At 45.0% G+C, this 25,573-nt stretch overlaps 1 protein-coding gene and 1 long non-coding RNA gene across 5 annotated transcripts in view; one reads left to right on the top strand and one right to left on the bottom strand.

The window, feature by feature from the left end:
• Positions 1-25,573, bottom strand: part of RFX2 (regulatory factor X2) — a 101,537-nt gene that overhangs the window by 54,683 nt on the left and 21,281 nt on the right. Inside the window, exon 1 of one of the 3 annotated variants that reach the window (XM_077120989.1) lies at positions 462-656. The exons of the other annotated variants lie outside the window; for them this stretch is intronic. Coding sequence (XP_076977104.1) covers positions 462-464 — 3 coding nt within the window. The 5' untranslated portion in view covers positions 465-656. Of the gene's footprint in view, positions 1-461; positions 657-25,573 lie in introns of those variants that run through there. 3 annotated transcript variants of the gene reach the window in all.
• Positions 7,982-25,573, top strand: part of LOC143650335 (uncharacterized) — a 34,455-nt gene continuing 16,863 nt past the window's right edge. Inside the window, exons 1-3 of one of the 2 annotated variants that reach the window (XR_013159531.1) lie at positions 7,982-8,637; positions 10,164-10,245; positions 18,432-19,283. This is a non-coding gene — a long non-coding RNA (uncharacterized LOC143650335). Of the gene's footprint in view, positions 8,638-10,163; positions 10,246-18,431; positions 19,284-25,573 lie in introns of those variants that run through there. The other variant, XR_013159530.1, reaches the window with a different exon arrangement.

Raw genomic sequence — 25,573 nt, 5'->3', positions numbered from 1 at the left:
TGTGTGAGTTTGTAGCTTTCTGCCTGGGGTACTCCCAATTCACAAATGCTTGAGTAGCAAAAAGCAACAGTCTTTATGTCTTCGGGAGTCAGAGGACAGAGTTCAGAATGATAGGGGAGGAAGTCCTTGAAGAGGGAGAGCCACAAATCTTTGGCTGACTGAACAGACTACATATGGGATGGGGAGGGGTTGAAGGGAGACATTGGGGCCCTGGAAGAAAGCAGCATCTTTTTTTTTTTTTTTTGGTCTCTTTTTTTTAATTAATTAAAAAAAATTAACAACAAACAAACAAAACAATAAGATATCATTCCATTCTACATATATAATCAGTAATTCTTAATATCATCACATAGTTGCATATTCATCATTTCTTAGAACATCTGCATCGACGCAGAAAAAGAAATAAAAAGACAACAGAAAAAGAAATAAAATGATAATAGAGAAAAAAAAGTTATACATACCATACCCCTTACCCCTTGCCTTCAGAAAGCAGCATCTTGAAGTTGAAAAAATGAAGTGGAGATTTTAGCTGCTTTCCACTATAGGAGAGACACAGTTTGAGTCGAGCCAAGTTAACTGCCTTCAGCAGAACATGACAGAATCCACAGAGTCTACAATGTCATTCATCATGTCCAGTATCCAATAAAAATTATGAGCTATGAGAAGAAATAGGAAAATGTGACCCATTCTTAAGAAAAAAAAATGGAACTAATTACAATCAAGCCCAAGAAAATCTAGATGATGCATTGAGAAGAAGAGGACTAAAGTAGCTATTAAAAAATAGGAAGTTATATGCATAATGAATGAATAGAGGGGAATCTTCACTGAGAAACAAAAATAATAAAGTACCAAACAGAAATTCTATTCCTGAAAAGTACAATATATGAAATGAAAATTTCACTGGATAGGCTTAATAGACTGGAGGTGGCAAAAAAAAAGTTGGTAAACTTGAAGATAGATGAACAGAATTTACACAATCTGAATAAAAATAGAGAGAAAAATAATTGAAGAAAAATAAATAGAACAAGCAGTCTAACATATCTGTGAGTGGAGTTTCAAAAGGAAAAGGAGACAGAGAGAATGTGAGAAAAAAATATTTTAACAATGGCCAGAAAACCTCTTAAATTTGATGAAATGCATCAGCTTACAAGCCTAAGAATCTCAATGGTTCCCAAGAAGGATAGCACAATGAAAACCAACTTAGGTATGTCACAGTTAAACTTCAAAAGAAAAACAATAAAATAAAATCTTGAAAGTAGTCAGAGAAATACCACACATTACATTCATGGGAACAGAGGCACAAATGATGGCAGACCCCTTCCAGGAACGATGGTGGCTGGAAAACAATGGAAAGACATTTTAAAGTTCTGGGGATGGGGTGGGACGGGGTGGGGGAAGTTGTCAATCCAGAATTCTACATCCAGCAAAACTATTCTTCACAATGAAGATGAAATAAAGACCTCTCAGATAAACAAGAACTGAGAGATTCTGCTGCCTACAGTACAACATTCTACAGGAAGTTCTCAAACTGAAGGGGAATAACACCAGATGGTAAACTTGAATCTACAAGAAGAAATGAAAATCCCCGGAAATGATAAATATGTGGGTAATTACAAAATACTATATATTTTTTTTCTGTTTCTTAATATCTTTTAAATACATGTAACCATTTAACAAAAATTATAACATTCTATTATGGGATTTAAAACATAGGCAGATGTCATAATGTGATAACAAGAGCACAGGGAATTATACATGCAAGGCTTTGTATTTTATTTGAAACATGAAATAGTAACACTCTACTGATTCTGATAAGCTAAAGATGCATATTGTAATCCCTAATAATTTTATTAAAATGAAATAAACTCAACACTTTAGTGAAAAGACCTGGATAAAAAAGCAAGATCTTGTTATATGCTGCTTAAAAGAACCCCACTTTAAATACAAAGACACATGTGGATTGAGAGTAATAGGACAGAAAGAGATGTACCATGAAACATTAATCATAAGAAAGCTGGAGTGGCTATAATAATCAGACAAAATAGTCTTCAAGATGAGGAGTGTTAATTACCAGGGATAAAGAGGGACACTTGCTAAAGACAAAATTATTAATTTATCAGGAAGGCATAATCATTACAGAAGTGTACGCACCTGGTAATACAGCATAAAAAAATATATAGGAAAAACTAACAAAATTAAAGGAAGAAAGAGATAAATAAACCATCATATTTGGGGATTTAAATACCCTTCCCCCAGTAATTTTAACAGAGAAATTAAACAAAAATATCAGTAAGGTAGAGACTACCTGAAGACACTATCAATCATGTTGATCAACCTGACCTTTATGGAACACTGCAGCCAAACCTTGCACATTCTTTTCAAATACACATGGATTATTCACTAAGATGGGCCGTATTCTGGGCCATAAAGGAAGTTCTGAAACATTTCAAAACAGAAATTTTATAGCGCATGTATGTATGCCAACCACAATAGAATAAAATCAGACAGCAAAAAGGTATCTAGAAACACCCTCACATATGTAGAAATTTTAAAATGCACCTCTAAGATCACCCACAGCCAATGAAAAAACCACACAGGAAATTAGAAAATATTTTGAACTGAATAAGGAAGAAAACACCACATATCAGAATTTGTGGGATGCATTTAAAACAGTGCACTGAGGGAAATACATGGCTCTATGTGCTTATACTGGTTAGAAAGGCTTAAAAATCAATCTGCTAAATTTGCAACCTCAGGAAGCTATGAAAAAATAAGCAGATGAAAGCGTAAATTAAGTACAAGGGAAGAAATAATAAAGGACAAAGTCAATGAAAGAAAAATCCAAAACAATAGAGAAAATAAACAAAGCCAAAAGCTGGCTTCTTAAGAAGAACTGACAAATCCCTGGAAAGAATGATAAGAAAGAAAAAGAAAAAACACGAACTGCCAATATCAGGAATGAGATGCGATACACTACTACTGGTCCTACAGCTATCAAAAGGAGAAAAAATATTATGAACAACTTTAGCCAATAAAGTAAACAACTTAGATCGAATGTGAATAGCCAGATATTTTAAAGAGAAATCAAATTTGTTACCCCTAAACCTCTCTACAAAGAAAAATCCAGGCACAGATGGTTTCATTGGTGAATTCTAACAAGCAATGAAAAAGGAATTAATACCAATATTATCCAAATTCTATCAGAAAACAGTGGAAGAAGGAACACTTCATAACTAATTTTATAAGGTTAGCAAAATATTGATAGAAAAACATGATATATTCCAAAAAAAGTATTTAGACTAACGTCCCTTGTGAACATATACTCAAAAGTCTTAACAAAATATTAAAAAATAAACACCAGCAATATATAACCAATATAACCCACATTTAAACTGTCAATTGAGTTTTGACAAAGGTGCCGTTGCAATTCAATGGAGAAAGGAAGCCTTTTCAACAAACAATTCTGGAGCAACAGGATATCCATACAGGAAAAGTGAAACTTGACCCTTAATTCATACCATATACAAAACTTATTTTAAGTTAGATCACAGACCTCACACAAAAGCTAAAACTACAGAACTTCTAAGAGAACACAGGTGGGTAGGCAAAGGTTTTTAAAGAGAGGATGCAGAAAGCAATAAGATAAAAGAAAAACTTAATAAACTAGATTCCATCAAAACTAAAAACTTTTGTTCATCAAGAATCTCCATTTAACAAAATAGACAAGCCAAAGACAAGGACAAAATGCCTGTACATCATATATCTGATGTACAGATATATCAAGAACTCTTGCAACTCAATAAAAAGACATAAAAATATGAACATATTATTGCTGGTTTTATGATCAGAATTCATGGCTCTTATGGTTGCTGTTGAAGTAAAAAGTGATATGAAATGAAATTAAAGTAAATAAAACTCCAAGAAAAAGTGATAATCGGTTAAAAACCAGACCCACACCCCCATGCCAAGGCAGATCTCACTACTAGAAGAAAATCCTGTAGCACTGTTGGGAATTGAATCATGCACACCAAAACAGCCATGGTCAAGTCTCAGTCTTGTGGGTGTAAATCTATTTGTAAATTAAAAAAAAAAAAGACAATATCATAGTGTGGTAGGTTGAACCTGTTACGTACCCCATAAAAGGTCATGTTCTTTAATCCATTCCTGTGGGTATAGACCTCTTGTATGTGGGGCCTTTTGATTAGGTTATTTCCTCTGAGATGTGACCCCATCCTATTCAAGGTGGGTTTTAATCCTCTTACTGGAGTCCTTTATAAAAGGATAAGATACATATAAAAGGTAAGAGATGAAATTAAAAGAACCTCATAAGAAAAGTCCCAGAGAAGCTTAGAGGCAAGGACATACCCACAAAAGCTGAGAGAGGAAGTCACTGACCAGGTCTGGAAGGAATGGAACCTGGGAGAGAAAAAGGCACAATGCCATGTTCCTCCCTATGTGATAGAGGAGATAAATCTCACCAGTAATTGCTCTTCACAGAAGGTATCATCTTATAGATGCTTTAATATGTACATTTTCATGGGCTTAGAAATACAAACTTGTAAGCAATAACTCCCCATTATTCAAAGCCAGTCCATTTCTGGTATATTACATTCTGGCTACTTTATCAAACCCAAACACATGGTAATTGACAAATGCATTTTTTACAGGTCAAGGCCACCGTTATGGACATACTGAGTTTACCTATAAACAATTTTGTATAAACTTTGGAAAACATTTGAAAAAAAAAAAAGACAACAGTCCCTTTTCTATCTCTGGGTTTTGTCTTCTATATGTGATGGCTGGAATGACTGCAACCATTTCAGAATCATGAAGGCAATCAACCCAAGAGGACATGTCAACATGTTGAAGATGGCAGAGCGTAAAGATGGAAGGAACTGGGCCTTGGAAGATGTTGTTAAACTAGTAAATTAATCCACTAGGAATAACAGTGCCTCTGGCTTCTTATTGTTTTCTGCTATCTGTGACTAAAAGCATCTTAAATGGTTCAAACTAGGCAGGAAGTTACTGAACTAGTCTTATAAGAGATGATGGTGGTCCAGATTAGGATGGTGGCAACGGAGATGAGAAGAAGACAGCTCTAAGAACTAGTTAATAAAGTATCAGGCTCAGTAACGGTAGGGGTGGGAGAGGTGAGGGAGAGGCAAGAGTCAAGGATAACCCCAGCTTACTGGCTTGAAGATCGACTTTTTGTTGTTGTTGTTGTTTTTAATGATTTAGGTAGAGTTATTTGTTCCATTAATATTACATGTAATGAAAAGACATGTATTATAAGCCAATGTTAAAGGCAAAGGCAAAAGGAAACACAAACATTCAAATCAGTTGTGACAAGGTTTCTCTACAAATATTTTAGGTGCCATACTTTTATGGAAAATGAGATTTAATGTGTATTTGGATTTTACAGTATCAATGCTCTAATTGAAAATTAACAGAGCAGTCCGATGGAATAAAGTCTAGCATTGCAAATCTGTAATTCAACACTACTGAGCACCCACTGTGCAAAGTGCTGTGTTAACATTTTAAAAGTCAAATATTAATGTCTATATCAAGCATTATCTTTGAGTGAGGTAAAGATTTATTAAATTAGCATCAGTTCAGTTTGCTTGTGGTAATTTATGAAATCCTGTGCCAGCTGGGTCTCTGTGCCATATAACAAGGTTCTGCACTCCCCTCATTCACTCCCAAAACATCTGCACACCAACTGTGTGCCAGGCATTGCGCTAGTCACTTGGACACCATGATTTGCTATATGTCCAAAGAATAAAAAGTTATATTAACTTACATAAAATAATTAGAAAGGTATATTACTTTCCTAAAATGAGATCCAAAGCAAAATATAAGCTGTTTCTTATACCACACCACAGACCAATAAGAGTTTGCCTGAATTGGAAACTAACTTTAAAAGTTTTATGCTGTAGTATAAATAAGCCTAGACTTATTTATACTTATTTTTGGTCTCAGAAGTCTATTCTTTGGTGCACCTGACCCTATATAGGCACCATTACACTCTTAAAAAGAGTTTGTAAACTAAACTTGCAGAAAAAAAAAAGCCAAAAATGAAGGCATTTTATAATGTACTTAAAGGACTATTCTGGCCATGTGAAACAAATAATATATAAGTAATTCATGACTGGTTCAGACATATTTCAAAGCACTAACCCTACCCCCACACTCAAGTAATTCTAACCTGACTTTTTATACAAGTTCCACATAAAGCAGAGGGCAGAATTTGGCCCAAAACCTTCTCTGGAATATTCTAAGTGATTGGTTCTTCCACTCCAAGTAGAATTTAAGAATTCCAATAGTCCCCTAATAGGATTCTGGCATGTAGGAGAAATGGCCCACTGGATCTTGTCAGCCAGGAGTCCATTTAACTTCTATAGCAGTGTGAACCTACTATGACACCTGGTGGGAAGGCAGAGAGCTGGGCATTTGGCTGTCCACTTAAGTGAATCCAGTACAGGCTTATAGCTATGCACTGAATAAAGTGCTCTGCACATTTTGCTTCTCATCTGGAATGAAAATACACAGTCACTTATCTTAAGAATTAACCTACTTGCAGGTTTGGGGAAAAAGAACAATAAAGGTTGAAAGAATCCCAAGGAAAAGTATGAAGCATTGACTAGGAAGGAAGACAAATGCCTCTAGTAGTGTCCTCAGAATTCTCAGGATTTGAAATTGAACACTGGGTATTATAGTGCCACTGTGAGATGGTAAACCAAGAAAAGAGGTGTTTGGGGACTTGGGGCGGGGGATTGGTACAATAGTTCAGTTTGAGGTGCCAGTGTAACATTCTAGTGATATCCTAATACTCTGAAAAACATCACTGTTGGCCACAAAGTATCAACAGGGCTAAATTAATCATCATCATCATCATCATCATCTAATAGTAAAAATGATCAAAACACCAGAACAGGCATTTAGCAAAGGAAGATATACAGATGCCCCAAAAAAGCATGTGCAAAAGTGCTCAACCTCATCAGTTGCTAGGGAAATGCAAACTAAAGCCACAGAAAGACCCCAGAAAACCCTCTCAAGAATGGCTAAAATAAAAAAGCCTGTTGACGTCAGTGTTTGTGAGCATTGTGGGACAACTATAAACTCTCATGCACTCTGGTGGGAATGTAGAATGATACAGCCACGCTGGAAAAAGGTCTGGCAATTTTCTAGAAAGTTAAACCTACCCTTTAACCAAGAATTCCTCTTCTAGATATTTACCCAAGGAAAAAGAAAACATATGGCCTCAAAACAACTTCTACAAGCACGTTTGCAGAAGCTTTATTCATAGCAGCAAGAAATGGAAATAACCCAAATGTGCATCATCAGGAGAATGGATGAGCTATTTTATTGTGCATACAATGGAAAACTCATTAATAGAAAACAATGAAATCCTGACACATACACCAATATGGATGAATCTCAAAACCCTCATGCTGAGTGAAAGAGGCTGGATCCAAAGGAGTATATAATGCTGAACAGATAAAACCAATCTAAGGCTTAAAAAAAAAAAAAGTGGGGGAGGGGCAGGGACTGACTGGAGAGAGCATGATAGAACTTTCTAGGCAGATGGACGTATCTTTATGATGACAGGGTGAAGGTTACACGGTGTGTCCATTTATTAAAAGTAGACAGTTACGATTTGTGTGTATGTAAATTTTGCCTTACGAAACTAAAAATATGATAATTGAGTGCAGGATGGGGAGCAGCTGGAGGCAGAGATGGTAAGAGCAGATAATCATTGGGGCTGTGTGATGGCTGCTTGGGGTTCATTTTACCGTTGTGTTTACTTTGCAGATGCTTGAAATTTTCAAAATAAAAAGTTAAACCAATCAACCAACCAACCAACCAATCAGCAATTTGCTTTTAGCAAAAAAAAAAATCTGCACCAGCGCCTTTTATTGCCGTTTTTCTCTATACGCACGGGTCTGGCAGTCTGGCAGCACATAAAGAAGAGAGTGGTAAGTTGTAGCTGGTGGCAGACCTTCTGGTCCCTGAGTAACTCCTGGCCTGGGCAAGGAGGGGGCAGAAGAGGAAGGGAGGCGGGCAGGGCCGCGTGGACAAAGGCCCCCGAGTCACAGTCACTGTGGTCTGTGATGTCCAAGGGCAGAGGTGAGGGGTGCCTTTGGGGCCTCCACGTGTGACTCCCTGAGCTGAGCACACTACCCTCTGGCTCTTCCTTCTTCCTGCCAGGCGGGTCGGGCCCCTTGCTCGGTGACACAGTGACAGTGGATGTGGCCCAGTAGGCACGAGTGACTGTCTGTGCTTCTGCTTTGGACCTGAACTTGCCATGGCAACTGGCCTCACTGCGTCTGGGACCTTCCAGCTCTTGCTCTATCATGTTTGTTCAGCGCTGCTCCTATTTTTCGTCTTCATGGTAGGGACTGAGCATTCCTCTTGGACCCCCTTCATCTCCGGCTCATCTAAAGTAGGGCTGATGGCAAGGAAAGGGGCTGGAAGGGCACCCCATGCCTGGTAGGCCCAGCCTGATGGACAGGCCTGGCTGGTCTACATTCCTGCGCAGAACAGAGGCCAGCTGGGGAAGCGTGGGTGAGCCACATCTGTGCCATCACCATCTGCACCCAGAGAAGCGAAGACTCATCAGAGCAGTCGCCCTGTTAGGTTGGTACCAGGGTTTGGAATCCTCGTGAACCCACACCCAGTTTGATCTTTCGGGGGAGTCACTGCCAAGTCAAGCTCACCAGTCAGGACCCTGCCTGGTTTCTTGAGCTTAAGTGAGGGGGCAAAAGGGAGAGGAGCTTTGGGCATAGGGATTCGATGAATGAATGGGCCCAGGCACAAAAGGAAGAGGCTTCTGTTTACAGGCAAATACTCTGGTCACCTAGTAACCAGTAATGACAGGAAAGGAAATGCAGAAAATGCTGAGAGCCATTTCTGGGCCTGCTCCTGGCTCAGCCGCTGACTCATCGCGACCTCAAGCAATCCCTCTTCTATTCCTGGTCCTCCGGGTGCCAAAGGTGGCATCGCCTGGCTCACCCAGGGGCCTGATCAATATTTAGAAAACACTTCGGTGGCATTGGTGGGTAGGTTAGGGAGGAGCGAGCAAAGTGTCTGCGTCACTTTACTTGTGATGGGCTCATTAGCTGTTACTTTGGGGAGACACGTGGCCCCCCTGGGCCGGCAGACCTGGTACCCAGGGGCATCCAGATGGCATGAGAACTCTTTTATCCCAAGAAAGCAATTAACGTCTTCCATGGGTACAAGAAGGAACAGGCCCAGATAGCTTTCAGATGCTGGTTGCTTCCAACACCAGGCTCAGCCCCCATGCTGGTGTTAACATCGCAGTGTTTTCCCAAGAAAATTGCATCCTTGTCCTTCTCTAGGATCCCCTTCAATCTGAGGGAGAAGCTGGAGGAGCAAGCACCAGGCAGTTAGAGCCTGTCCCAACAGTCTCTGCTAGCTCGGGGCCCCTGCCCTGCCCTCCCACAGTCCCTGGGGGTGGGCACGTGTGTGTCTGCGGAGCTAAACTGCCATCTCCTTCCTGCTAGGAATTGGACTCTTTTACACTGCTTGGAGGGAGAGACCACCTCCCTTCTCGCTTTCCGATCACTCCCAGTGCACCCAGTTGGGTGCTTGGCCTTGTAACCCTGAATGTGGGGGTGCTCAGCCTCAGCACTGACACTGGGGTGGGACCCTGCTGACTCTGAGGTGGGGGGTGTCCTGGGCACTGTAAGGTGCTGAACAGCTCCTGGGCCTGTCCCCACTTGATGCCAGCAGCACCTCCCCCAGTTGTAACAACCAAAAAAATGTCTGCAGACATGTCCCCTGGGGGGCAGAATTGCCCCCAGTGGAGAACCACTGCACTCAACGAACGAATGTGCAATATCTGAGAAGTGACTGTATAAGGGGCACTGGAAGAAAATGAAATTGAAGACCAAGAAGAATGACCAGGGGTGGGGTGGGGATAGAGTGGCGTGATCCGGACATGAGGCTATTACAATTTAGCCAGGCAAAAAGTATGGAAGTAGAGGTGGAAAAACAACCGGACCCTTTAAAAGTGACCCACTGCTTTCATGAGTATCAGATTCCAGCTGACATTGAGGGGACCCATTAGTCCTTCTTTGCTGAACCCACTTGAGGGAAGCCCTGTCTTGCCTCGGTCACTTTTTTCTTGTTTTCTTTTGCAGCAACAGCCTTTCAAGGGTCAGGATTGGCTTGGAGTTTCTCTGGAAGGAACTATCTTCAGCATTCAAATTCCTTTTTCTTTTGGTAAGAATTGGGCTTCTGCTCCTGCTTTTTTCTCAGGAGCCAAACAGACACAAGTCCTTGGAAAGTGGCCTTGGGAAGGACCCCAGGCAGAACATGGGGGGCCTGGGAGGCTTCTGGGGACCCAGCCCCTCTTCAGAGGTAGGTTCTAGTCCTCACTGCCACACCTGGCAGGCTACGCTAAGCAGTCTTCCTCTAACTCAAAGGGCACCAGCCTTACTCTGTCCTAACTCTCCTACTCCCCTCTTAAAGAGATTGGATTTGACGATTACTTTCAAAATATGCTTAAACTAAGGGAGGGGTACATCTTCTCTGACGTGGTCTGATTTTAAGTGCCACCAACAATATTATGAATTCAGGGGGAAATTCAAATGAAAACCTCCCCTGTGCCCACACCCACATTTTTGCCTAGCTAAAGTTCTTTTGGCATGCATCCCATGTCCATCAGCTCTTAGGAACAACTTAAAACACCATAAAACTTGGTTTCCAAGAAACTGAAATTCTTCCTAGATTAGGGGGAGTGCCCCCAAGTCCAGCTCAGTGGAGTGAATGCAAACTGGAGGCTTGTGTGAGAACTGACAGGCAGTTGCTTCTCTGCCCTTGGGGAGCAGGTGGAGAAGTGTTTCACACACGTGTACATGCATTGCTATCAGTCTTTCTTCTTCACAAATGACGGCAAGGAAAATGGCCAAGACTGCACACACAATACTGACACCATCTCCTCACTCCACATATATGTCTATAAAACTGAATGTTGACTACTCTCAATAGAGAAAAACCAGTGACTCTCAGGTTAAAAAGGAGGAAAGCCTTATGTTCAAATATTTACTCATATACGGTGGAAGAGAACCTCAGAATGGAGTTTTGTCTCTATAGGAAATGGTCTCACCCAAGGATTCCATTCTGGAACTGAGCCCCATCATCTCACGTCCCGACATGACCCTTGGCCCTCCAGCTCTCAGCCCTGCTCTCCCTCTATCTCCTCATCTGCCCAGCCCCTTCCTCTTTGCCTCACCTTCTCCTCACTTCCTCCTTGGCCCAGCCCACACCTCACACCCCCACATTTCTGATCCTCTCTTCCGAGCATCTTCAACTCCTGGGGCCTTTGCCAGTCTTCCTCACTTATCTAGTACCCCTTTGAATCTGGGCCCAACCGGCCACTTTCTTTGCTCTCCAGGCTGGGAAGAGCAAACCTGGAGACGGGTTAGGTCAGAATGTCTACTTTCCAACTTCTGTGCGGCTCTCAGGGCTTTACTTTCCCTTCACTTGCCACAGGCCAGCCACTTCTGTTGTCCTGAAACCATTTCAAATCCTTGGCACTTTCTTCAATACTCCCAGTCCACCCTTGTCTGCCCCTAGGGAGTCCTTCTGATAATTTCACAGCAAAGGGGGTGTGCTGCCCCTCTCCCACTTATAATTATCCACTGTTCACCTCTACACCTGGAGAAAGAAGGCCCCTTCTTGCTGAGGATGGCTCTTGATTTGTGCACTAACCCTGGGGGTCTACAGACTATGGCCTGGGGGTCTACAGACTATAAACCAGTTATCTGTGCTTATGGAGTTTTATTGGCACACAGCCATGCCCTTTCATTTACATCTCACCTCTGGTGGCTTTCATGTTGCAGTGGCAGAGCTGAGTAGCTCCAACAGAGACCAGCAAAGTCTAAAATATTTGCACTCTAGCTCTTGACAGAAAGAAGTGGCTGATCCCTGTTCTAGAGCCTTCCATCTCCCCCAAGATCATGCCCATCATCTGCCTTCTTTCAGCTTATAGACAAGTTCACATCATGGCTGACTTAGAACAATGTCCATTGCCGCCATGAGCCCCAGTTCATTGGTCCTTCATCTTCTCTTGGGGCCTGGACTCTTCTTTCTTTGCTGGTCCCAATTCTTGGGAGGCTATGTTATGGCTTCTTGGCCTCCTACATGGCTCTTACCTCTGCGTTTTCACCCCTGCCCCACTGCCTGAGGTCTTCAAGGGGCATTCACTGTGCAGGGCTTGTCTGAATTCGACCGCTCTCTTGCCTTAGGTGTTACTCCTTGGAATTCTGTTCTCCCTTGTTTCTGTACAACACTGATCACCCTTTCTCAGTCTCCCTCTGAGGCATCTTCTTGGTTCTCTGCTTGGGCCCTGCTTTGTCCTGTAAGCAGCCCCAAGCCCACCTCTGTCCTACCCCTTCCACTCTGTCCCACTCAGTATGACGACCTGACCATATCTCAACTTCATGGCACTGCATCACCAGGCTCCAGATTTCCATTTGCAGTTGCCTCCCAGACCTCCTTTGCTGGTACCCCTCAGGGGCCTCAACAAATCAGAAGGAGAAATTCTCCCCCACCCCCACTCCCACTCACCAAACTTACTGTTTCTCCTACGTCTCATTGTTCATGTCATGAGGCGTCTCCCTATGCCCCGGGGACCACGTGGCAGGGTGACTCAGACTGTCCTTTCCACCTGATCTTACTTCTTAGGTCTCCCCGCCCCCTGCCCTTCCTGCTGCTGCTGCTATTTTGGCTCAGTCCTGGTCAGGCGCAGACGTGGGGCCACTGTGTTTCCACCTAACTGTCCTCTGTGGTTCTAGCCTCAATTTCTTCTGAGCCATTTGTTTTTTCACATCAGGGTGAATCAAAAGATAACAATGTCTTGTCACTGCCTTGGTGCAGAGAATCCCTGCTGTGGATGGTCCCTGCTTTTAGAGAGAGGGTCCGGGACACGTTGAAGTGAAGGGCCTCTGTGGTCCTTGCAAAGGTTGAGAGCCGTGCCGGAAGATTCAGGTGCCCTGCACACTGCTGGGACTCTGGGTGGGGGGCTCTCTGGACTGAAGAGGGTTCCTTGACACCCAGTCAGAGAAATGGAGTGCTTGGTTCCCTCCCTGCTCTCTCACAAGGGCATCAACTCCAGCAGTGAAAGAGCCTTCCCACCCTTCATAGCACAAAGAAGCCCTGCACCCGGAACAAATGCCAGGGTGAGACTAAACTGGACCGTGAGGGGCCCAGTCCATGGAGAAGACACACAGAGAAGGGGGAAATGGGTGAACTCTGGGATCAGACATGGCCATTCTGCCACTTGCCCATGGGCCTGAGATTCCTTCTCTGAGGCTGGGGCTGGGGGATAAAGGGGAACAAGCATCTGGTAGGTGTCACCCCCAGCCTGGATCCTGGCTCACTAGTAAGATGCCATTTTATTCAGTGAGGAGGAAGCAGGAATGATAACCACAAAGATAAGCCCAGCCGGCCCCAGACTAAGCATTAGTTATGTGCCACTGGGCAAAGCAAATTCCCCCAAAGGGATTTTACTTAATTCTGAGGAAGTATTATTATCACCATTTTAGAAACAATGACAACAACAGCAGCAAACAATCTTGAGGCCCAGACAGGTCTGGAAGGGGCAGAGCGGGATTTGAACCGACTCTTTGCACTTGTGTCATTGGTCACCCCTTTCACAGAAGGAAGGGCAAAGTTTTTAAAGATGCCAAGTCTCCCATGTTCTCTACCATACAAGGTCTCCACTTCTAACCCATGTAAATCACATTTCCCCTCATGCCAAAGAGAGCTGTAAATAACATGACTTAGTGTTCTGCTTTAGAGATTTCTACCTTTTCACTTATGCTATTGGGACTCCTAATTATTGATGTGACTTTCAGCCGCCAGAGGTATATACATTTTGCCCATCCCATCTGGCTTAAGTGAATAAGTGGCTCTTTATTTAATTCTCAGTAACTGGAAGGAACTTGTAAATAACCACCACTTTTAAAAATTATTGTTCCTTCTATCTTTACTGAAGAGTTTCCTGCACACATAAGGCAGTCTGGTGCTTCAGAATTTATGACATCCTGGGATGCTTCCCGGACCGATTCTGCACACTCAAGGCCTGCTGGTTCTTTTACCTCCACCCCTGAAGCCCTCGCCATCTGTTTCCTCCTTGAACCTCATAATCTTATTTGTCCACATTCTTCTCCATGCCGGCCCAGGGTCTTCCATGACCCTTCCTGCTTTGCACTGTCCCGCCCTCCCTCACTGTAGCTCTTCCTCCAGGCTTTCTCACCACTCCATTTAGCTACCTGGGTGGTGAGTCTCTTTGCCTCACCCCCACCAGGCTTGGACCCGGGCATGTGCTTGACCTTGCGATTCTCGTCTTTGTAGAATCTGGGGTGGCCAGAGCGGCTCATAGGGATGACAGAAGCCTCCGGACCCACCCCAATGAGCCATTCTGCTGCGAAGTCTCTGGAGGGTGTGGACTGGTGTCCCTAAGTGCACTGCTGGGAGGGCAAGGACAGGAACTGACGCACAGGTGTGTGGTCACTGACTCCATTCCGTGCAGTCACTGACTCCATTCTGCCCTGATGCCCCAGTTCACCCGCAAGTGACAACGAAGAACAAAGTGACTGTTTCAGATTCACAGTCAGAAACTAGAATAGAGGTTATCAGGGACAGGGGTGGGGAGGGGGAGGGAGTTAATGCTTAACGGGGGCAGAGCTTCTGTTTGGGGGGATGGAAAGGATGGTGGTAAGGGTAGCACAACATTGTAAACATAATAAATTCCTCTGAATTATACATTTGAATATGGTCAAAAGAGGAAATTGAGATTGTATATATGTTACTATAATAAAAATTTAAAAACACAACAAAAACCATATATCACAAATAAGTCCTAAATGTAAACTAAGGACTATAGTTAATAGTACAGTTATAATAATATTCTTTCATCAGTTGTAACCAAGGTACCACACTCATGTAAGGTGTTAATAATAGGAGGGGTATATGGGAATTCTGTATTTTTATTTTCTGCATGATTTTTCTGTAAACCTACACTGTTCTGATAAAAAAAAAATGTTGAAATGACTGCTTGGTTAAAAAGGGGAAAAATAACAAACCATCAGCCTCAAATTGGACCCAAGTAAAATGCTGAGCAGTGTGATTAAACCCCTCTGTCGATCATCACATCATCTAATGCAGGGCTTCCCAGTCCCAGCCCTACTGCTACTTGGGACTGTCCTGGGCATCGCTGGGTGCTGAGAAGCATCCCTGGCCCCACAGAAACTAGTATATACCCCCGCCCCAGTTGTGACAACCAAAAATGTCTCCAGACATGGCTGGTGTCCCCTGGGGACAGACTCGCCCAGGTTGGGAACCCCTGCTCTAATGCACGGCCTACTAAACCCAGCTTTTCTAGAGCAGCCACATCCCTTCTCTCAGTTCGGTAGCTCATCCGGACTTGCTCACCCGTTGGCTTCCTGATCAGCTAGCCTTCCTTGAGAATACAAGACGGGTTCTTAGTCATCTTTGAGGCCCCTGCCCAGCCCTCTCCATCCCCAGCCCCTAGCACAGCAACCCGAAGACACTCAAGCAATATTTTCAAGTGAACGAGTGAAGGTGGGAAGACAGTGAGTAAGCAGGCTGCTCTCTGGGCTGGCCACACCCCGTCAACCTTGACCAAGACTGTTCACCAGCTTCCACCTCCAGAGCAGCCTCCACCTTCAGACCAGCCTCCACCTCTAGACCAGCCTCTATCTTCAGCTGGGTCTGGCCCCTGTCCGGGGTTCTGGGCTCAGTTCTAAGGTATCCTGCTTTTTCTCTTACCCACTTGTCTTTCCCTCTCACCCTCTCTCCTTCCTGCACTCTCCCTGAGAGCAGAAGGCTGAAGGGAAGCTATTAGCAGTCAAGGACAAGATAGGGAATGTGTAAGGCCAGGGAATACTTGGACAGGTGGTGAGTTAATCAATCCCCTCCCTCTCCTGCCCTCCTCTTTCACCTTCAAAACCCTTCAGAGATACCCACCCAGCCAGAGGATGCAGAGCAAGGTGAGCATAAGTCCTGGTCGGGAGGCTTCTTTCCTGAAAGCAGCTTCTGGGCCCTGACCCACACATGGAAGCCATGGGGTGGCAGGCAAACAAGGGGGTAACAGGCAAATGATGTTTCTCCATAACCCCGTGGCTGCTTCATGGCTTTCCGATGATCTGTACCTGGGGCCTTTCCAATAGACCCACTGCCTCCCCTAATTTACTCTGAAAATAGAAAGCCAGAGAGGTAGCCTAGCTCAAATTCAGGAACTTCTATTTAAAATCGTAGCACGGGAGGTCCTTTAAAATCCCCATGTCTGGCTATTTCACCTTACCGATGATGAAACTCAACCTGAAATGTTAAGTCCCAGTTTGCAAAGCCTGATGTGGGTGAAAAGTATTTCCCTGTGACATAAAAGACACCATCACCTTAGAAGAAAATATTTAAATGAGGCTACTACTCCTGAAAAATGATCTGCCTCAATTGGGACAGGGTACAAAATAGCTTTACAGAATGCAGACTAGCATTCTATTTTTTGAGGAATTTATTTTGCAAGTAGGAAGAAATCTTGTATTTTAATGAACTTTTGGGGGAGTCTTCTCATAAGTCAGAGCTTATTTATTTTCATTCCAGCAGCGCTCACTATCATTGGATCTTAACTGTTGCAGCTAGTAGGGCTTACGACTCACCCGTTTGCTTTTAATTGCTATATAACACAAATCACATTTCCATCACGATTTCGGTTGGGAAACTTGGGCAGGTACTTTAAGGAGTCCCAAGACATGAGCTACAATGCTGGTACAAAAGTGCAATGAGCATTTTCTTGGGGCATTCAGCCACAAAGTGAAGCGCTCTTGGAAAAAAATAAAAAACAAAACCCACACAACTGAAGTAGGTCTCCCTAAGACTGTTCTACAGACGGGCTGGTGCAATGACTGCTGACGGCCCTTGTGCGGTTGTCCTTACGTTACTCAGCTTGCACTTGAGATGAATACAGAGGAGTGGAGTCCCCAGCAAAACCCTGCACTGGCCGACAGGTCTCAATTTATAGCTCTAGTTAGGGGCGGGGGCAGTGCAGAGAGGAGGGAAAGAAATGTGTCATCAGCTCCGTGTGAAGTTCAGGGACAGTGTTTACCTAAGCAACGAGCCCTTGGTAAACAGTCGCTATCTCAGGCTCACCCATGAAGAGATGGGGGAGACGAGGGGGTTGGGATCAAAATTCATCCTGTGGCTGCAAAATGCCCATCAGCAGCGGAATGATTTTCCATTCCCCTGCTAGTGGGAACATGCCCGCTTCCCCCAACCAGCACAACGTGTGCGTGGTACACAGGGACGCCAGAGACCCCACTTCTCAGCAGGAACTTGGAGCCGCGAGAACTGGAGGGTCCAGGCTCAGTTTCCACCGCCAGCCCCTCAATATGCCTGTGTCTCAACATGCCTGCCGCGAGGGCTCCACTCATGGCTTTTTCTGTCATTCTTAAGCAGCGAGTATGAAAAGATCAGGCTGAAAAGCACTTGAGAACTTGGCAGATTTATCAGTGATATACAGCAGAGTGTTAGCCGAGTAGTGATTTTATCAACCCAAGGAATTAGATTAAAACCGAAATTCCGCTGACGACTAAAATAAATCTCCTGTTGGGAGCAGTCGAGAGCACATTCAAATGGCTAGAAGTTTTCTCCCAAAGCCCCTCTTCATTTATATGGGATGAGAAGTCAGTGGAACAATATGCTTTCTTGTATGTGCCCCTCAAACGGACCCACGTCCACCTCTCATGGCAAATCAAACTCAAACATAATTTAATCAGAGGAAAATATATGCAGATGTTCAATTAAAACCTGGAGTCTGTAGTCTTGGCGCTGTTTGCCCGGCCCTCATTGTTTGCTGAGTAACAACGGTTGCCAGGGGCAACGCAGTCCACTCCAGTCTCCAAGAGCCTGTTGCCAGGCAACGGAAAGAATACTTCCCAAACCAAACAATGTCATCCCCGGAGCAATCCCCTCTATCTCACATTAACCAGATCTAAAAAAAAACCCTCCCAAATATGTAATCTATTATTTTCAGAAGCTCTAAGAGAAAGGCAAATAATCTCTTCTCTATAGTAACCAGGGGAAAACAGTTTACCATATTTGTTCTGAAATAACAAAACCCGAAAAGGACCAACTCTCACCGTGTGGTAAGCAGGGCATCATAGGAGAGACTTCTTCACTCCGTCCCAGAGTTGAGAGGAGAAAATGCCTTTTTCTCCAGGAGGGAAGAATTTACTTTTCATGAAACAACGTGGGGTAGTTCGTGACCATACAAAGTTTTTTCTGGGCAGTGACGAGACAAACTAAAACTAATCGGGGATTAATTTACTTAAAAAAATGTAACAACAGAGGAGCAGGCACCAGATTAAAAATCTCTCTTAAAGCAGGTACAGAGGAAATAGATGCAAATGGAATCACTGACTCAGCATTAGAAATGCCTCCTTTGAGTGTGCCAGAAGAACTTGGGGGAATATTTGGAATCCTGGCCCCTGATCTGCGTTCCTTATGGTGAGGAAGAGCCTTCTGAGAGGGGACCAATTTCCATCATGCACCTCCAGATGGCGGGGAGCAGCTTTCTTGACCACACATGGACACACTGTTTTTGGAACTAGGGGGCAAAGGGACAACCTGCCATTTGCAAGGGGAGCCTCTAAAAACAATGGTTTTACTTAAGGAAGTGTGGCCCAAGATTTACAAACATTTTGACAGAAAGGGAAGCACATGACTCCGGTACAAATGGCTCAAGAGTTCACATGATAAAAACACACAATGCGAGTAGGTTTGTGCACTGAGCATGACCTGCAGCTCTTGGCTGAGGTTAGTCCCCAACCTTGTGGTGGAGACCCTGAAACTGTGTTTTCTTAAGATATCACCCGTGAATACACAGTTATTGTGAACCATTGATTGTATACCATGTATGGAATGTTTGTATGTTAAATTTTTACAATTAAAAAAAAAAAAGATATCACCCAGAAGTTGCCCCTAGAATAAACAGGAAAGAGTTCGTGTTCACCTGAGAAGAAGGAAAGGCTGGTTCCATGCTGTTAGAACTAGACACGAGGCTCCAGGGAGCAGGGAATTTGAAATCAGTTAATCCACAGCTAAGTGGCAATAGGGAGAAGTGACCACAACCATCTTGAGTCCAGGAGATCAAACCACTGCAGCAGAGGCAACCTGGAGGGCTCTGTCTGGGTACTGCTTGGGGGCACCCCCATATTCTGCCCCCTCTCCATCAAAGGGGGCTCTGCCACCAGCTGTGAGAACCCAAACCCCATATCCAAAGGAGGATTAAGATAGGGATCTTAGTGGCCTTCTTCACTAATTTCAATCAACAAATAGTTTCTGAATGCCTACCAGGTGTTGTCCAGTAATCAAACCAGAGAAAATCCCCTTCCCTCCTGGAGCTTGTACTCTGGTATGTAGGGGGTTTGTGGGATACAAAAATAAAGAGAATAGGTAAGAAAAATATGCCAGGTGGTGATTAGTGCCAAGGAGGAAAATGAGGTGGAGCGAGGGGATGTCAGCCGGGATCGGGTGGTCTCGCAATTTTAAAGGGTTGTCAAAGGCCTCAGTGAGGAAAGGGAGGGTTAGAGCCAGGCAGATGGCTGGGGAAGAGTGCCCAGGATGGAGGGAACAGTGAGTGCAAATGGCGCACTGGACTAGGGGGCAAGAAGGAGGAAAGAAGACCACGCAGGCCATTGACGACTTTGGCTTTTGCCCGGAGTGAAATGGAAGTGATTAGAGGATTTGAGCCCAGGATTGACCTCATCTGACCTGTTTTAACCAGGTCCCTTTGGCTGTCTGTTGAGAACAGACAAAGAAGGAAGAGAGTGGGAACAGAGAGAGTGGTTAAGAGGCTAACCCAGGCGAGAGATGGCGGCCTGGCTAGGGTGATAGCGAAGCAGTTGAATTCTAGATAAACATCGAAATTGGAGCCAACAGGATTTCTCATGGGTTGGATGTGGAGTGTGAAAGAAAGAGAAGAGTCAAGGGAGCCTCCAAATTTTTTGGCAACTAAAAGGATGAGATCAGGAAAATTGCAGGAGAAGAAGTCCTCTGGAACACTCAGGAATTGAGTTCTGAAAGTGTGAGGTGTGAGAGGCTCTTAAATCCCCAACTTGGTAAGCTGAGAAAGCAGGTGGATATGTGAGTCTGGGGCTAAGGGGTGGGCTAGAGCCATCAGTGTAGACATGACATGAGCTGGAACCATCAGTGTACAGACGACATGGGCTGGATATAGATCAGGGTATAGACGACATATTTAAAGTCATGAGACTGGCTAAGCTCACCAAGAGAATGAATATGGAGGAAAGAGGGCCGGGGCTGAGCTCTGGGGCTCGCCATCATTTAGAGGTCCTTAAGAGGAGGAAATTCAGCAAAGGAGGTTGAAAAGAGGAGGCCAAAAAAATATGAGAAGGACCAAGAGTGAGTGGGGTCCTGAGAACTGAGGGAACTTTGGGCTGAGAAGTGCTCAATCTGGTGAAGTAGAGGTCACCAGTGAGCATAACAGGAGCAGCTCCAGGGGAAGGGTTGGGGCAAAAGTCACAGAGACTGTTGTGGGTTCACGAGACCAAGAGGAGAGGAACTGGAGACCGCAAGAATGGGCAGCTCTTTTGAAGAATCCTTGTTGAAGGAAGGGAGAGGAATGGGTGGTAGCAGAAAGGAGCAGAAAGAGGCAGAAAGAGGGTTTCTGAGAATAGAAGAAAAAGCAGGTTTGTACTTGGATGGGAGGGAACCAATGCAGGAGGGAGAGAGGGGGGAAATAGCTAGTGGAGTATATCTGGTGTAGATGGGATGGAGGGAGAAGTCTGTTGAAGAGAGGAGGCTTGGCCAGAGCTAGCACAAGGACATGCACCCTTGGAACAAAGAGAAAGCAGAGGACTGGCACGAATGTGACTGAATCAGAGACGGGTTGCTCAGAACCTTCAGGGAACCCACAGCTCCCAATTCCATTCCTTAACCATGGAATTCCTGTCTTATGATTCCAGGGCTCTCCCAAGTCTATTCCTGGAGAGGCCCTGCCAGCCAGAGCTATGGGGCAGGACCTGGGCAACCCACAGACCTCGCTGCATGGAGGTCACCGGCAGACCCTATGCCTAGAGGGTTCTGCTGCAGCTGGGAATGAGCTCCCAGATGGCCAGCAGCCAAAATGACCAATAGCTCCCCTTCTCTTCCTCTCTTCCCCAAAACACAATAGTGCCCCTCCCCCCAAAGCCAGGCAGAAGCCCTATCCTTCACGTTTATGTCCACACATAGGCTTTGGTTTTTTGACTGCTTTCTTACTGGTTACTACACATCTCTTTTCAAACCCACCAAAATGTCTGATCTTTATGTTTAACTAGTACTAGAAACAGGCTTTAATACACCTACCTATTTTGCTTTCCACAGCAATGTGTAAAACATGCAACTTTAAGACAGAGAAAAATATGAGTGCATTTCTTGCTAAGTCATGTTAGAACTATGTGAGATTACCAAGGAATTCAATGCAAGACAAACGAGCGAGGCCAGGAAATCTTGCTGTGAGTTTCAAAAGCAGACTCCTCACTTTCCAGGTAACTGAGCGCCCAGTAGGACTGGAGTTCTCCCTGCCTTGGGGAAGGAAAGAAGTTTCTGTTTCTTTTAAGTGGTCATCAGTCTCTGAGGGGCCCAGTACATAAAAATCTGGACAGAGTCCCCTCAGCAAGGCCCAGGGATCTCTGAAGAAATGGAACTGAAGTAACAAAAGGCAAAATTAGAAGCATTTATTCTATTTCTCCTCTCCCCTCCTCATCTCAGTTCCTGATGTTCAAATCCAAAGAGAACAACATGAAAATTTCAAGCTCAAAGCAAAACCTCAGTGTGTTCTGACAAAAAGGAGCAAACAGGCTTTTTAAACTCATCATTCTCATTAAACCAACAGAGGGAAACCTTGGAGGCATTTTAGATTCTTATACTAATTAATCCTAATTAATTCCAAGAAGATACGCTAAAATCTATTCTGTTTTGGAAAGGCTATCCAATCAAAGGCTTTGAAAAAATGTTATTTTAAAAATTTAAAAAGGTACCGGAAAACCTTTTAAAAATAGTTTAAGTGGCCTTTTGATTACATCAAGGTCTGAAATGAGTTCTCTCTTCTCGGCCAAACTTTCTACCAGTGTGGGCTGGATATGACTTCAGATGGTGCGCCAGGACAGGAAAGGACAACCTTCACTTGTTCTGTTTTGGGTGTCTGCATTCCCAGCTCTGTATTAAGTCAGTTCCCAAAGCAGAGCAAGATAATTTTGGAAAAAAAATGGAATGAAATGTCCTAAGTAGGTAGAAAGAGAAATGTTAAGTTTGGGATTATGGAGTGGGACCTGCCACCTTCCCTCCCTAGTCGACCCCTTCCCTTCCATTCAAAATGTCAATCTGGACACGCAGTCGCTTTTGAAACCAATCTCCATGTTTCAGTATTTTTTCCGTCTCCCTTGCTTCTAAAAGTCTTGGTGGGTAATGTAACTATTTGACTGCTGGGCCGTCTTAGCCATCCTTACACTTAAAGAGCACTTACTGCTATTTCAGCATAATTTTTAAAAATAAAAGTATTTGAAAGATTTGAACCTATTTGAATAAGGAAAAAAGTAAGTGTGAACTGATAAAAGGCCGTTGCAGTTGTCTACGGGCTGGAATGAAGTATAAATCGAGTTCTCTCTTCTAAGATGAAAACTTCTTTCTTAGGATCAGATGAAATGTGGATGGCCAGTCTCCCTAGTTCAGGCCAACTATCCTCCTTGGGAGCCACAGACAGTTAACCTGGCTGTTTACTCAGCCCCTGTCGACTGGGAATGCATCTGCTGGGATATCATACACTAGCACAAAGTAGCCTGGAGTCTTCTCTCTCTAGCAAATGGAAAGCGCGCCTTTCACCAATGCAGCAGTGACCATTGCTGGCACAGGTAGAATCCTTGGTGACCCTTCGATAGGGCTGCTCTGGACAGCAGGGTCTCAGTTCTGCAAATGGCTGCAGATCCGCGCAGTGCCTGCTCTACCCACGTGAGGTGGCACTGGCAGTTCACCACTCAATGGGATGGTGACTGAAGGGCAGTCCCTCACGGCCAATGACTCAGAGACAGACATGGAGAGCCAGGATTCGGTCTGGGCTGGGGCTTAGGATACACCCATGGCAGAAGGGATGCCCAGCCCTAAGGAGAGCCTGGGGACCTGGGGTGGAGGACGAGGTGGCAGCAGTGTCCTTCCTGCAGCTTTCTTTCTTGATAGATCCTCCCTCTCACCCCAACTGAGTGCCTTCCTCAACCCCAAAGCACACTCAGGACCTTTGCTTCTTTCTCTTGATACACCCATGTAGTCTTTCCCCTACAATCTGCAAAGTTTCATAAGGGCAGGGGCCCTGTCTGGGTTCCTTTGTAGGATGCCTGGTGTACTATCCTAGAGCCTGTGTGCCCAGTAAATCAGTCATTCACTCAAAAATACAGTCTGAGCACCTCCCACGTGCCTGGCGCTAATCCATGTTGACACAGCAGGGAACAAAACAGATCTAGGCCCTGGCCACATGGGGCTAACCCTCCAGGGGTAGACAGAAAACTCCGAGGATGCAATATGGGATAAGGACACATGCTATGAAGAAAGCCGAACCTGAATAAGGAGCAGGGGTCAGGAGATACAGCACAGGGAGTGGGTGACAAGATGACTCAAGAATGGAGGTATGGAACAGGTACTAAGGGAAGTGACTTCCAGGCCAATTCAGGGGCTCTGCCAGGGAGGGTAGACTGTGGGAAGGAAGAGGTGGGAGGTCACCATGAGGGCCAGATTCTCACAGTTGGAAACCTCTAGGTTGGAGCAGAGGGACACAGTCTGGGTAGGGTTCAGAAGTATCCAGAAGTATCCACTAAGTGAAGAAAAGAGCTCGCTGGATAGCCAGGCCAGAGGGGATGACAGCCCAGGTGTTAGAAGGGGCCAGGTTTGGGACACACACTTCAAAGACAGAGCCAGCAGAGTTTGCTGAGGGCCTGGAAGTGGACTGGGAGAGGGAGAAGTGTCAGGTTGACTCAAGGTTTTAGGTCCCAGCCCCTGGAAGGATGGAGCTACCCCACAGGAGGGAGGCCCAGGGAGGAAGCAGGAGTCCGGTCTTGGGCACGAGAAGCCTGAGCTGCCCCTCAGACATGCAAGGGGAGATGTCAGCAGACATTCAGAGGCATGGGTCTGGAACTGAGGGGTGCGAGCCAGGCCAGAGATACAAATTGGCAGTGGCAAGTGGCATTTGAAGTCTCAGGACTTGGCCAGATCAGAGCAGAGTGGGTATAGACAGAACAGAGAGGAGAAGAGATACTGCACTAAGCCTGGGGGCTCCCTAAGGTCAAAGGTCATAAAGAGAAGGAGGATCTGGTCAGAGAGACAGAGCAGGGGCAGCAAGTTAGGGAGGGTGAAAACCTGGAGCCCATTGGCCCTGAGGGCTAAGCAAATAGGTGAGGCCAACACACAGGGCCACAAGGCCAAGAGGGGGTGCCGGGTTGGAATCCTGGATCCCACATTATCCAGCCAGTGGCTTAATGTTTCCAAGCTTCCATTCTGTCATCCATAAAATGTAGAAAATAAATTCTCTCTGCCTCAGAGGGTCACTGTAGTCAAAGAAGTGGAGCCGACAAAGCGTGGGGTTTAGTGGCCAGCCCCGCACACAGAAAATGCATAATAAATGCCAATTATGGCAACTGCTATGACTTGCTACAAGATAACTGCATATTGTTGCCTTTTTAAACATCTGAAACCCTAAAAGTCATTCTGCAATCAGCAATTTGGGATTTCAAAAACAACTCTTCTAGCTGAGTTCTCCAGGGAGTGCCTGGGGCTGTATGCACTCTCCAACCCCTGGCGCCCCGTCCATCCAACTCTGAAGACTCATTCATTCTGAACCCTAGCACGGGTGTTAGAGAAACAATGTTTTGTCATCGGCACCCTTCTGCAAAGTCCAGTCCTTCTGGGACAACAGAGTGGGTACAGTGAAGTCCTCCCGCCATGCGCGGCATGACTCTGAAATCTTTGGCACATGGCAACGATGCAGACTGCCTGGTGTCGTCCTTCCAGGGAAGACAGAGAGCACACCTGTGAGCTTCTTTCACTCTTCCCAAGGCTTTTGCTTTCTCTTGTTTACCACAAGTTTCTGGGAGTTGCGTGAATAAGTTGGGGCTTGGCCAATTGCTCCACCAGCGCTAATTCATAAAAGGCAATGGCACCTGTGGCTTTCTCCACAAGTGCGTGGGGTGAACAGGAGGCCGAGAGCAAGGGAGGCTGGGGAAGGGGGGTGTGAGGCCCTGCCACTCCCTCCTCCCTCCTCCCCGCCTAAGAGCAGGGTCTGCTTCTGCAGCAACGGGGCTCCCAATGAGACAGGGAAGAGTGAGGATGGAAAGGAGGGAGGAGGCAACACGCACTGCTCATTGCTCATTCTAGTCTTGCTCCAGGCACCGAGAATGTCTCCTTAGTGCTTGGGGAAACAAAGGGAGCTGTAGCCAGGATGGGCCATCATGGGTCCCCATGCTTCTAGCATCTCTTAAGA

Source organism: Tamandua tetradactyla, chromosome 11 (genome assembly GCF_023851605.1).
Source record: "Tamandua tetradactyla isolate mTamTet1 chromosome 11, mTamTet1.pri, whole genome shotgun sequence".
Classification (NCBI taxonomy): domain Eukaryota; kingdom Metazoa; phylum Chordata; class Mammalia; order Pilosa; family Myrmecophagidae; genus Tamandua; species Tamandua tetradactyla.
This window is presented reverse-complemented; position numbering and strand designations above follow the sequence as displayed.